The 14,361-nt window shown below is 34.4% G+C and overlaps 1 protein-coding gene across 18 annotated transcripts in view; it reads left to right on the top strand.

The window, feature by feature from the left end:
- The window catches only part of DLG1 (discs large MAGUK scaffold protein 1), a 168,142-nt gene that overhangs the window by 98,665 nt on the left and 55,116 nt on the right, over positions 1-14,361 (top strand). For 7 of the 18 annotated variants that reach the window (XM_050902170.1, XM_050902171.1, XM_050902168.1 and 4 more), the window contains 7 exons: positions 537-635; positions 4,040-4,093; positions 7,814-7,864; positions 8,873-8,997; positions 10,369-10,538; positions 11,202-11,338; positions 13,963-14,107. In XM_050902170.1, coding sequence (XP_050758127.1) covers positions 537-635; positions 4,040-4,093; positions 7,814-7,864; positions 8,873-8,997; positions 10,369-10,538; positions 11,202-11,338; positions 13,963-14,107 — 781 coding nt within the window. Of the gene's footprint in view, positions 1-536; positions 636-4,039; positions 4,094-7,813; positions 7,865-8,872; positions 8,998-10,368; positions 10,539-11,198; positions 11,339-13,962; positions 14,108-14,361 lie in introns of all 18 variants that reach the window. The other 11 variants (XM_050902175.1, XM_050902176.1, XM_050902174.1 and 8 more) reach the window with 3 other exon arrangements.

Raw genomic sequence — 14,361 nt, 5'->3', positions numbered from 1 at the left:
TTGAGAGGTAGATTGAATCTGTTTTAGGATCTTCCGCCCATTTGACTGAAAGATTTTTTTTTTTATTTTTGCCCAGTTTAGAAACCTTAATGTACCTCTGATTTTTTTTTTTCCCCTTTATCAAAGAGGAATATTATTTTAGCCACTGTTTCCCTGCTTTTGCACACTGTTGTATATTGGTGAAGGGCTTCGGTTGTGAAACCAGCCCACAAAAAGCCTGAGTCTGTCCGTGGATATGAATAGGTTTTCTGTTGGACCCCAAAGTCTCATTACTCTGTACTGCAAGGTGAGTAACTTGGTATGAATAAGCAATCTGGATATGTCTTACGACTTTGGGTTCTTTGACGTTAGCACATTGCTGGGGATGCACTGCCATATACAGCGTGGTTAAAGGTGGTTGTCTTCAGTTGTAGTTGCAGTCTCTAAATCCATATGCTATTTCAGAATTTTTTTTAAGCTGTTAAATTTGAATCTTGTTTGTTTCAAAATGTTTTTCTAGTTTTCATTATTTTTTACATTTTGTTGGTGATTTTTAGTCCACAGAAGCTGTTCCTTCCTCTTCTCCCATTGTCCCTGTGATCCCTGTCCCACCAGTCCCTGCTGAGACCACTGTCATCCCATCCACCATACCACAGGTTTTTATTCTTTTTTTTTTTTGTTTTGTTAAATTTGTTCAATTTTTATTTATTCAATTTATTTTATTGCTTTGTTTAAATTCACCTTTTGGTACTCTCACACACAGGTTTGAGATGAACTGTGAAATAGCTGAATTAGTAATACATTAGAGTTTCTTCCTAATTTTTGTTTGTTTTATAGCAGCTTTTAGTCCATTTAAAAAAATCTATATTTTTATATGGAAGTATATTAGTAAGTTGTGAAATAACTGAAGAAAAAAACCCCAAAGAATGGAAAGAAGCAACAGGATATTTTGTGTTCACATAATAACTTTAGAGCCATTTCACCCTTGCTAAAGTGTTATTGCTTGATTTATTTATAGAAAATTGTTGTCTCATCTCATACAAATACTTACTATATGTATTTCATTGATTGCACTTGCATGATGTTTCTTATGTTCTCCAGCCATTTGTTGGTATTGGTGTCCTTGGGGGCATTTAGAATACAAAAGGGGGTTTTTCTGGTTTTTTTACTCCTCTATTGCTAACATATTTAACTCATAAAATGTGCTTCCTTTCTGGACCTTCATCCTTTAGGTCACAAAATGAAGTGAAAACAGTAAACATATGTTAACATTAATATCTTGCATATAACTTGGAATATGTGACCACAGCATGGCAAGCTATGGAATAATTTAGGATAGGTAGCAGTTATATTTTTGCATGTAGAATGGCATTCTGCTTTTTTTTTTTTTGTAACTTTAACTGTCAGTGCAAAAATCTCAAATGATGAGTGCATGCCTTCTGAAAAGATGGGTCACTTTTTGGAATTGTTTGGTGACAGATATTTATTAACTTTAAAAGGGAATTAAGCTATCAAGAATATTACTGGGGTATTTTTGTAGTGTACATATCAGTATTATTTTTTCTTAAGGTCTGCTTTCAAGTTACACGACTAAACTTGCAACAGGTGGTAATCTTTTTTTATCTCTGGTACATTGTTAAATTTTACATAATCCAATAATTATGGTAAAGTTTTTACAATTGGCTGTTTTATAGTGCAATTTCTAGTGGATGTGTGTTTACATGAGTCTGTCACCCATACTTTTCCCAACAGGCAGACCAGAGATTTGATTAGTTTCAGAAATATTTCCTCCTTATAGAGGGATTCTGCCCACATCAGGATTTGAGGCAGACAGGCTAGTGCAACCAGTGAAATTCTGTTGTCAGCCTTGAGGGATAGATAACTGAGTCTCCAGTAGCATTTACTCTCAGGGAATTGCCAGTAGGCTAAACTTAATTTAAAACAATTAGTGATATATGTATTTATATTTTCTTTGACTGCCATTGCTGTGACAGTATTACTGTCCATTGATGATGGTGGATTACAAGCAGAAGAGTAAGAATTGAGTGGTCTGTGCCTCTGTCTTCTGAGTGCATATAAATGTATGCAGGAGTTAGCTATATAGTTCTGCATCATTGGTGATTCTAAGCAATTAGAAAATACCATCAAAAGTTATAATCAACTTTGGATTTGGCAGATGCATTTTTGTGCAATAGATACATCTCTGTTTTGTTAATCACTTTACCCCTTAGGCAAGCCTTTAGTCTGCTTGTAAACAATCTTGTCAAATGGCTTTTAAATATTTGAACAAGCCCTGGCACAGAAGCTTGAAAGTGTTAGGTAATTTGGAGAACTCTTGCAAAACAGAGCGAAATACCAGGTCTTCCTTCCAAAAACATTTGATGTTTTGAGTTAAGATGTTGCCCTGTGTCTTTGCAGTGTTCAGGCGTACCTTTGGAATGCCTGACACAAAGCTTTTTCTCCTTCCTGCTTGGAAACAATGGTAAGTTATTGCTTCTTGGTGGAGAATTCAGATAAATGCAGGAGTGTTAGGAACAATCACTAAACATACAGAAGGTACTTTGCATCGGTTGGCTAGTTTGTGTCTTAAACATACTGTTCGCATAGAAACCTCACCTACTAATAGCAATTTGCTTTTTTAAGACATTAAAAGAAGAACACTTGTCAGCTTCAAGAAAGATTCATGGGAAACCAGCTTCCACTGGCACTGCTTTTGTTGAATATACTTGGATATTACAGAATCCTAATATTAAATAAAAATAAATTCCAAAATTGAGTGAAATGTAAAGAATGTGACTGAACTTTCAAAATTGATCCTTGTTTTGTTTTCTATTTATAAATTAAACATCTTTTCATGGTTGATATACAAATATAAAATAAATGTATGTATGCTGGTCTCCTGTAGATCCAGTGGAGATTAGACTCTTAATGTCTCATATTCAGTCAGGTTCTTTTTAACACAATGTATTGTTTCGTTTTGGTTTTTTTTCTTAAAATCATGTTAATTGTAAAGCTCTTACGGGGATGGTGATGCATAATTTAATTGATTCGTATTTTTAGTACAGGATCTTATTTTTAATTTAATCTTATTTTAATAGAACTTGCACTTGAATAAGAAGCAGAAATTGGAATGTAACTTAATGGCAGAAAATGGTTGTGAGGGATAGCATTGTTTTGACAGATTTTTATCGTGATACTAGTAACTAGTACTTGATTTCTGTACTGCATAAAGTGAGCCCATGCTTCTACTGAGAGAATTACTGGATGAGAAAGGTGTTTGATGGCATCTTGACAGTCATAAGTATCACCCTTTTTGTTTCCTTTTTTTGATAGTCTACTCTGTTAACTTGCATAGATACCACCTGATTTTAGTACTTAGTAAATGATACAGGCCTAATTTCTGACACAGCAACCTGATAGCAGATTGATGACTCCTGTCAGTGATGGTAGATTATTCATCTCAGTCTTTTGTAAGGAACTTCTGAGTCATCACTTACTTCCTAGCTTTTGGGAGCTTTTAAAAATCATGAATTCTTCAGAAGAATGTTGTTGTCATGGTAATGAAACTAAATGCAGAATATGAATAGGTTGATGTAATTGTCATGTTTTTGTAGGTCTTAAGTTTATCTTTGAGTTTAATACTAGCTTCTATTGCAGCCTGTTAAACTGTCTGTAAATTTATTTCCACACACACAGATAAGAGATTAAATCCACCAAAATTTGGTTTTGAGATATTGGCTGGTAAAGGAACTTCTGAATGTCATACCGCAAGTACTAGGGTAACTGACATCATCATCGTTTTGAAAAACAAGATAATAAATGACAGAATTTGTGTATAAAATACGAGCTCAGAGTTTTGGAAGAGTATGGTTTCGTGGCATGAAAGCAGTTTGTTCAGGGTAGAAACAAGTGTTTCAGAAGGTGAATTTTTGAGATTCTCAAGCTGAGGCTACCTTTTAACAGAACTTTGAGAAACACAGCAAATTAGATGTTGTATAATTATCATTAGTGTTGCTTTCTCTTATGTTGCATAATTTTTTTTTTAATTCTTTTGTTAAAGGCAAATCCCCCTCCAGTGCTGGTGAATACAGATTCTTTGGAGACTCCAACATACGTAAGCCTCCGCTTGATTTCAATTATAACTTTAGATAATGTTTTATGTATGTAGTTGTGTAGGTCTGTTGTTACTGTTTAATAAAACGTATTTTACCTCTCTCATGGTGCTTGATTTTTGTCAGCTATCCTGGTGGTTATTTGAAGTCCTTAAATAGCTGTTTCATTTAAATTAAAAGGAAAAAAAAAAAAAAGGTTGTAGATTGCAGGTGGAAGGTTCTATGTGAGTACCAGTGTGTGACAGTGCAAAACACAGTTGCTTGAGATTCCAGAGGTTCAGTGTTCAGAGAACAATCTGTTTCTTCAACTGTGCAGGCAGATGCTTTAATATTTAATGTGCCATTTCCGTTGCACTTCTCATAAAAACACTTCTTCATGCAGTGGCTGTACTTAAGATTTTAGTGCTCTAAATGTTCATAAGAATGGGTTGGTTCTGTTTGAAACATTAAGGTAATAAGTGTAGTTATGCAGAGGCTAAAATTTGTGTTTGGCAGCGTGTGTTTTGTGATAGGAATGCCACTGGCAGATAGAGACTTCAGAGGCTTTAGAATATATAAGTTTGGCATAGGTTTCAGGTGTGAATTTTCCTCCTGTACCTTCCTCCTACAGTTACTTATATCCCACTTGCTTGTCATTTTCCTGAATAGTGTTAATGCCTGTACTAGTTGCTTTATACTGTGTTTATTTTAAGTACTGGTATTAGCAAGTAAAGAGTAAATCTTATCCTTGTCAAAAGCATTCATATCTTAGCAACGTTGCTAGAAAGGAGCTGTAATAACTCAAGACAGACAAAAGCGTGAATTAACAATTTAAGCAGAAGACAAAAGATTAGTACAGTGACATAATTGGCTCATAAATGAGTCCCGAGTGTAATAATGATGCCTCTGACTAAAAGATCACAGCAGTAGCCTGGGGGGTGTGGCCCTTTTATTGATGCGACGCAGATACGGTTTAGAAAAGCATACTGAAGGTGAAGTGTCTCCCTGCACACACAAACTAAACCAAGAATAAAAGTGATTAATAAATATGCACGTTTCAGAAGGCCCCATCTGATAGAGGCACGTGGAGGACAGTAGATAGTAGAAATAGGAAGAGAAAATAGCATTAACAGAACAAACTGGCACTCAAAATTGAGCTATCTAAATTATCAGTTTGCAGTGAATGTAAAACAAACCAGCCCATAACTATCTGTAATCTAATCTACTCTATAAGCATAGGAAGTTGAGTAAAGGAATATTCTTCTAGGTTCCCAAGTAGCTAATGGAATTGTTAAGTGATAAGTAATATAAAAATCATACTTTTGAGGTAACTGTAGCATGACTCTACAAAAAGCTTAACTATTAAAGCTTTTTCTATTGAAAGAAGAAAAAAGCAAAATATGAATCTGGAAAATCATCAAGGAATAAACGGTCAAGAACACAGCTCTCATTATCTGAATCATAAAGCTGCTGAGGAAGTACTCCCTCTTAGAACTCAAACTGGGTTGGAAAAAAAAAACATCAAGAAGCATATTTTTTTATGCTTCGTAAAAGCCCAAGGAAATACAAACAAAACTCAAGTTGGTGGCACAGGAAAAGATTAACCATACCAGAGAAATTAACTTCAGTACAGCCAAAAGGCTCTAACCAAATTCTGCTGAGCTACTAATAGGTTTTCAGATTCAAAGATTGCTGTGGCATAATTACAGCATTTGTGTAGAACTTCCTTCATCCAGGGGAAGTCCCTGCAAATAAAGCTTGGCTTAGTGGATCTGAGATTACTTCAAAACTTGCAAAAGGTAGAATAAGACAGTGATTTTTATCATTTGATGTATCCTTGCTCCTGTCTCTGCTAATGTTTGGTTTGTTAGATAAAATCAATTCAAAGGTAAATTTAAAAAAAAAAAGGGGGGGGGGGACGGACTCTAGAACTGAGCTAAAGCAAAAGATAAAAAATGATGGAGGTTCTTGTTTGCTCCTGTTTATCTAGATGGTATTTTAAAGTTGGATTACAGAGTTTTGTACATGGAAATAAACAAGAGTGCTTAAATATATTAGGATTGGCTTTGTTTTGCGTAATGGTAATGAATAGCGAAATTATTAATTGTCCTTGTTATTTATTTAAAAAAAGAAAAAAAAAAAAAAAGGCCACATACTGATCAGTCATCATGAACCATTTCCCAGGTACTGTAATGCTGGATGACTGGTTCAGTGAGCACATGTTGTCATTCTTGTAGATAATAGCTCAAGGACTAAGCTAACATAAAAACTTCTTGATCACAGTCGCTTCTTTTGTGTTGGTGTAGTAATAGATACAGTTTCATGTATTCAGAAGGTCAAGACCTCTTCCCTTTTTAATGGAGAAATATCATGTGTTAAAACCACAGTATCTTTTCCGCTGAACAAACTACTAAGGACATAATCATTTTTGAGGTACTGCACATAGAAGAAGACAATAATCTGTTAAGTTTGGAATGGATGTGGCTTCTATTGTATTAAGGGGAGAAACAATTAGAGATTGAGGAAGTAAGAGATAAATGAGCTTGATATTAGACAGCCTGTGAAAACTGTGGCATCTCCAGCTTTTGGAGCTTTTAAATATGTTAAATAAACATATGAGGAATGAAGTAGATGTGATCTTAATTTCGTTTGGGGTGAATTAAAGTCCCTTTTTTAGTTCTCTGCTAGAAAACTGTACAGATTTTAAAATGCTTTCTTCTGTACATGTATTTTGTATCTTTATAAAATCTTGAATAGTATGTTAAGAGTACAGAAGACTACCAGGTATAGAATATCTTAAGAATAGACAAGATGCTTTGTAAAATAATAGTATAAATGTTATTTCTTATCTTGTTAAATATTTCATCCTAAAAGGCTTAAAATAGAGAATTGCCTGTAGCTGCATGTTGTAAGTGCTGCTGTAGGTACCTGTGGAGGAAAGAATTTGAGTTCCAAGATATCTGAGTAATTGGGGGGGGAATCCTAATGTTACTTTTATATTAAATATGGTTAAGAATTTTATATTTAATTGTTTTTGCTTAATTTAGGTATTTGTTACTTCTGTTATTTGATTCTGTCGTAGTTCTGTAGGCAGCAAAAAATGTGGGTATCCTTTCTAACTTGAGGATGACAAGGCTTCTAGTATTTGGGTTTTTCATCTAGCTTTATAAAATATTCTTCTGAACTCTTCTTCTGTTTTCGGTCCTGTTTTAATTTGTTCATCTTTAGTATATATGTAACATGATAAATAGTAATATAAACAGTTCTTAAATGTTGCTTTAGAAAGGTCTTGCCCACTTCTAGTGAGAAATGGTATAAAGCATGTCTTTGATTTTTCTCTGCTCTGTGAGGAACAACAATTTGAAAATACTGCTCTGTTCTTCTGTACAATTTCTTCTCTACCCCAAGACCCCTTCCTTTTTTCTCAGTTTCAACTTGCTATATGGCCTGAGGAACATCTGAGGATCTCAAGAGCATTGGTTTTTTTCTGGCAATCAGAAGCAGAGGGCCTCTGCTCTACAGTATTTGTGTAGAACAGTCTGTTCTCTGAAATCTTAACTTTTAAACTCATACAAAAGAGTGTCTGATTCATGTACAGAGCAGTGTGAAAATCACACGTCCCCTCTGAGCTCAGTGGTCACTGTGAATCAGCTGAGATTTGATGGGAGTGAACCGCCAGCCGAGCAAACTGTGTCATGTAAAGTGTAAAATTCTCTCTAAGTCTCACTTTTCTTTCTTTATAGGTCAATGGCACGGATGCAGATTATGAGTATGAAGAAATTACTCTTGAAAGGGTAACACGCTAAGTGTCTTTCTGTACTCTGTTTTAGATGGGATTTATGATACTTTAATATTAAAAATTAACCTCTTGATACTGCTAAATGGCAATCCAAAATAATGCTTACTGGTTTTTTTTCTCTTTAGGTAGATTTTTTAACCTAAAGAAAAAAAATACACCCAGTCGCTGGAGCAGCAATAGAAGTTTATTAATATCCTTGACTGTTGAGAGTAAAATGGGGGAAGGATTTCTCTGAGACATACTGCATTTAATGTTATTATCTAGGCTTGTAGAGAGTAATAACACAAATTATGATGTTATTTCCTATATTGCCATTTATGATAGGCTTTTATTTTTACCATTAAGTTTTTATTGAGATTCAGGCTTCTGTTTGAGATTACAAGTGACACCTTGTCATATGCATTGCTTTGTTAGGTTTACAATGTTGAGATCTATCTCAGTTCTCTCTTGAGCTGCACTCTTAACAAAAAGAAAGAAGGAAATGGTTGTATTTGATACCTGTAGCAGTTCTGGTGGTTACTGAGAGGGTGAAGAGGTCTTGCAGTTGATAGTAAGGGCAGGCGACCTTTGAAGAGAAAATGTAAATCTGAATCTCTGCATCTGTGAGGCTATATTACATATGTGACACAAATTACTTGGGGGCTTCTCTGGGAAGAATAATTTGTCACTAATAATTTAATGAGGAGCAAATATTTCTATGAATAATCTCAAAGATCTAGCTCACTAGAGAGGGAAGTTTTCATCTGGTTTATCAAGTTCAATGAGAAAGCTCTGGGGTTGGAACTGTATATCTTACAGTTACACAATGACTTATGTTCTATGAAAATAAGTATAATTACATCTTACATATGCTTATATGTAGTATACTGCTTAAAATATCTTTTAATATTTTTTATCAGTGAAAATTATATCTATTTGATTCAATATAGAACCAAATCTATATACTAGAATATCTTTTCCCCCAAAAAGAAATGTGTAAATTTTTTTTCCCCTCTACCTTTAGGGAAATTCAGGACTTGGCTTTAGCATTGCAGGTGGTACAGACAATCCACATATTGGGGATGATTCAAGTATTTTCATTACAAAAATTATAGCCGGGGGTGCAGCTGCACAGGATGGAAGATTACGGTATGATGACTTTCTGTGTTGGGTTGCTAAATGTTTATTATTATATTTTCAAACAGTGGATAGAACACTTTCTGTTACTTTTAGTAGTTTTATCATGCTACATTACATTTTAAATAAGTTGTTCTTACAGAAGTATTTTGTAAATAATGAAAAATGTTTGAGTGGACCAATTTTTTTTTTCCCAACCAATAAAATCTGCAGTTAAGTGAAATTAAGTGTACTTTATCTTTTCTATTCAGTGGTATAAATTGATTATGCCATGTTCTATAGTCTTTAATTCAATATACAAAGGAAAAGCTTAGGTTAGATAAGTAACTCTTGGTTATCCATGTGTGGATTTTCTGATCTGTAAGATAGTTGAGCTTAATAACAACCCTCTTCTATGCTTGGTATAATTCTATGTCTTAATTTGTCAAAGATACTACACATCTTCAAAAGCAATATTTTTTCTTTAAATCAATAGAGTACTCCTTTTCCAGTGTACCCCATTTTCTTATTTAATTGTGGACTGATACGACTACTTAACTCCTAGTGGGGAAATGTTGGCATATTACTAGATGGTAGCAAGTGATATTTGCAACTTCCTTTGAAGAGTACTGTTAGAGGTTAATAACAAATTGCATTAATAAATTATTTTTCTAATCCAGAACGGTCTTTAAGTATAATCCTGTATCAGTGTGTGGGGGAAAAAAACCACATCCAATTGTAGGACCAGCTTTTTTTTCTCTTGTGTTGTCAAGAATTTGCCTTGCCATTTTTGGTGCAAATGCCTGATGTGTTATGGTTTTTAGTCCTAATAAGCTTATTTCAAGGCTTCATTTTAGCTTGTTGGCCATTGTCAGAGGTACATCTGGCAGAACATGGTGACAGGTGGGTCAGGCATTGTACTTGGTGTAATGAGAGCTCAGTGTTACTACAGCAACATGTTAAATGAAGGCCAGCACTTAAACAGCTTGTGAAAAGCAGGAATGGAGATTGACTTGTTCATATCATGGCTTAAAACTGGTGTGTTCTCATTGTGTGCCTCCTAGTTTCTGAATTTTTTAATTCTTTCTTACAGCCCTAAACAACAGGTAGTTTGTATGAAGCTCTGTTCAGAGTACTGTTTAAATGAAACACATATAAGATGGTGTCCTCTTCGGCTGTGAACAAAATATTCCTGTTAAATGTTTTCTAGTGATCCTTGTTTTATTTTTAAGCACTATTAATTAATTTTAGAGCATTGCCTTGAATCAATATGATTTTGAAGCAAAATCTATGTATCTTAATGTGTTAACATGTATGTTAGTGTATTGTAGATAAAATATTAGGCTCCTAATGTATCCACTCTGCTATGACACAACAGCTGAACATGAATGTTGCTGTCTCTAGGGTTAACGATTGCATTCTACGAGTAAATGAGGTGGATGTTCGTGATGTGACACACAGCAAAGCAGTTGAAGCATTGAAAGAAGCGGGATCAATTGTACGATTGTATGTCAAAAGAAGAAAACCAGTCACAGAAAAAATAGTGGAAATCAAACTTGTTAAAGGCCCTAAAGGTACGTAGGAAGTATAAAGCTTCTGTTTCACAAGAAGGGTAGCGTTGACGATAGATTTCTGCGTTTATTTTCTGAAATAAAATAGTCCCTTGCATATGAAGTTCTAGGAAATGCAGAATAATGAAAAATAAGATAATGGCATTGCAAATGCTTCTGAATTTTCATCTATGTGTCTTGAAACTGTTCTTGTAGAATGCATATTTTTCTTTCAAATGATAAAAATGTGTTTCTGATAGTATTTAGTAATTTTTAAGTACATTACAAATGGGAGCAAAACACTTCATTGAATTACCTAGAAAGGATCTTTGAGAGATTAAAAAACACTTTGAGAAAGTATGGTTTTGTTTCTGTATGGGTAAATGTTGGACAGTGGTTCTTTAAACATCAGTGGTGATGCTATAGATCTGCTGTGTGGATCTTTCACAAGGCAAGAAGTAAATGATTTAGCTTTTGATTTTCAGAACTTCTGTAAAGGTTATGTTTTTTCCAGAACTTTCTGGAAAATTATGGAGTTCACGTGGAAAGGCATCCAGTCTTGCTTCAGCCAGAACCTAATATTTTTATATATGTGTGTGTGATACAAATAGCATTATTATTTATATAATAATTAGAATCTAATGAATGCTACAAGGTTTCTTGAGTAATGACTTTATCTTCAAGCAGGGCTTGGTTTCAGTATTGCTGGTGGTGTAGGAAATCAGCATATACCTGGAGACAACAGCATCTATGTAACTAAAATCATTGAAGGTGGGGCAGCACATAAAGATGGCAAACTTCAGATTGGAGACAAACTTTTAGCTGTAAGTAAGAGCTGCATTTTTTTTTTTATGGTCATTCACTTTTAGGTCCAGTAAGGGCATGATTCACTTTGTGGTTAAGCTGCCTGCTGGTGGAGTGTTGTTTCATAGAAATTAGTAAAAAAATTGATATTGCCAGGAAATCAATGATAAAAATTATATCTGCAGTGTTCAACACCATCTCATCAGGAAATCTGAAATCAGCCCAATGTTTCATGCAAAACCTGTATTTATTGGCATGTTTATTTCTGATGCCTGCTATTAATTTTTCTGGGATCCGAGTGACGGGATTGTAAACCAGCATACAATGGGATTGTTTCTCTTCTCAAAAAAGAAGAATGGAAAGGAACTCAATATACTGGTCGCTGGCCAGCCTGTAGTGAAACTGCTGCTTATATTGGATTTCAGTGTTTTTAATGCTTTTGAATAGGTTTTTCTTTAAGCTTAAAATACTTTGAAGATGAATTTTCTATGCACAAAGTAAAAGTAACTTTCAACTTTCTTGAATTCTGTCCACAAATCTAGTTGTCCAGCTAGAAAAACGAGAGCCAGAGCCAGGAATTTGTGAATGAATTTCTGAATTGTAAACTCAACTCTTGTAAGGTGTAATTGCTCCACCCTCCTACCTCTACCAGGCAGTACCTGCCTCTGTAACAGCTCTGAGTACATCTCTACTCAGGGTACATGACAGCAGAATGTGTGCTCTATTGCTCTTTGAACAGTAAGAAACTGACTCTAAATGTTTAGTACAGTTTCCCATCTTTAAAAAGACTTTTTGGATAAGTTTAGTCACTTACAAGTACAGAGCTGGGAAAACTGAAGCTACTTAAAGATAAAGAATACTGGGATTGTCCGTTTATCTAAAGAATACTGCTTTTTTTAAGTATTAGGAATGAGATCTTGGTGTTACAATGGATAGTTCTGTGAAATCAGCTCAAGACATGAGCAAATCCTTACATGAGAATTGGGAGGAAAAAAGAGAGAGAGAGAATATATTAGTTTACTATTAACTGCACAATAAATATACACCTTCATATGCCATGCAAATTCACAAACCCAAAGATCCAGCTGCTTGATGATAATGCTGTTAATATTTGATGTTTTTAAGTTTTAAAATCTGCATCATAGGAAGTGTTTTGTTTATAGGATTTCCCCACAATGCAAGGTCACTGGAAAGCTTCCTTATAATGGTGAACTGCTTTCCAGTGTTATTTGTCACCTGTACAAGAGAATTTCATGTTAACTTGCTTATATTGTAAAATATATGGAAGGTTTTAAGGAATTTTTGTTAGAAATATCAAACTTTTGCGACGGATTACTTTGTCCACTATTACTTTATCCCTTAAAAAAATTTGCCTGACAAAATTAAATAAAGTAGCTTTGGATTAATATCAGATACTGTTTCGGGGATGCAAGGAGCGTATGCAATATGCTATTGGATATAGTAAATAAAACGTCCTAATTTATTGTAGCTGTAATCATTCCCTCAGTTCATTAAGTTAGGAAAGAAGTGAGTAAAATGTCATCTATAGTATCTTCTGATTAGCTGAACTTCACTTAGTCAAAGCTTTAGTCACTAATGTAGAGATAAGCTCCCATATTTTGCAGAATGTAACTTTATGTTTGTGTCTTTAGGTTGTACTGCAATTACCAATGCACTGCAAAATGACTTTTCAGTCATCAGGAGTGGTAGGAATTTAAATGTGTTTTAAAAAAAAAAAAAAAAATCAGTAAGAGGCTTTTAGGAAACTTTTAGAAAATACAGATGGAAAGAATATGTTTAAGCAGTAGAGTTTTTTCCCCCGCAAATAACAATTGACAAGGCCCAATTGTTTTTACACAGTATATAAAGTTAAGTAATCAAACAGAGGAAAGTGTCTTTAGTCCCTCAGGTTCAGTGCAGTACAAGCTTTATTTCCCATGTTGCCTGGAATTATCTGCAGAAGTTACTTCCCACTTCAAAATATGGAAGAGAGGGTCAGCAACTCAATTTACTAAGTCTTTATATGAGATACTACTTGTTAAAGGATTTTTAAAAATTTTTAAGCTGAAGTGCTAGTGTTTCACCTTAATAGCAATAGTTTAAAAAAATCTGTTGCCTGTAAAGTTAAATTAGTTCTTGTTACTTGGCATGTAAATCAGGCACTTTGGGATCTTCTCCAGTTTTGACCCCTACTTTTGACCTCTTGCAAGAATATGTTGTCCCATTATAATGTCTAGAACTTAACTATGTTATGACAAGATCATGTAGGATTTATTCTTACTAGAAGAAACTTTCTTCTGTTTAATACTTGTAATAACATACCATGTCAGTGCTGTGATTATGCACACTTATGGCATTTTGAGTGTCATATTTGTCCCATTAGTTTTCCAAAGTCATGTGTGCCTTCTTTACAATGTTACAGTCAATACAGTTTATTATAATCTTTTGAGGAAAGACTTGTCTGTCTTATATTTCACAGCTCTATAAAGCATCTCTTATGTAACTTTTATATAACCAATTATGTCTGTGGCACATGAATCCTAATAAAGACTCTCAATGCCAGAGTGCTCCAACAGCTTTCAGTGATTGTCCTATGAAAACGTACATTTTTCTGTGTTGAGAATTTGTTTATTTTTTTCTTTAGGTGAACAGTGTTTGCTTAGAAGAAGTTACTCATGAAGAAGCAGTGACTGCCTTAAAAAACACATCTGACTTTGTTTATCTGAAAGTTGCAAAACCCACCAGCATGTTCATGAATGACAGTTATGCCCCTCCTGACATCACAAACTGTAAGTTCAGCTTATCTTTGTGATTTAATTATTTTTTCCTTTAAGGCTTTAACGTACCCCATTTTTAGTATTTTAACAGTTTCATGCTTTTTAAAATTATACAGTGTGAAAATCTCATATAAGGAAGTTGATTAATCAGGAAAATTATATGCTGAACAGAATAAAATCCTATAGCTTGTGCACTGAAAAGACAGGAACACTGGGGCTCTTAGTGTGTTTCCATGACTGATGGGGCCTAGTCCTAGTGACTCGAT

Source organism: Gymnogyps californianus, chromosome 10, assembly GCF_018139145.2.
Source record: "Gymnogyps californianus isolate 813 chromosome 10, ASM1813914v2, whole genome shotgun sequence".
NCBI lineage: Eukaryota > Metazoa > Chordata > Aves > Accipitriformes > Cathartidae > Gymnogyps > Gymnogyps californianus.
Note: the sequence above shows the minus strand (reverse complement) of the source record. Positions and strands in the feature narration are given on the sequence as shown.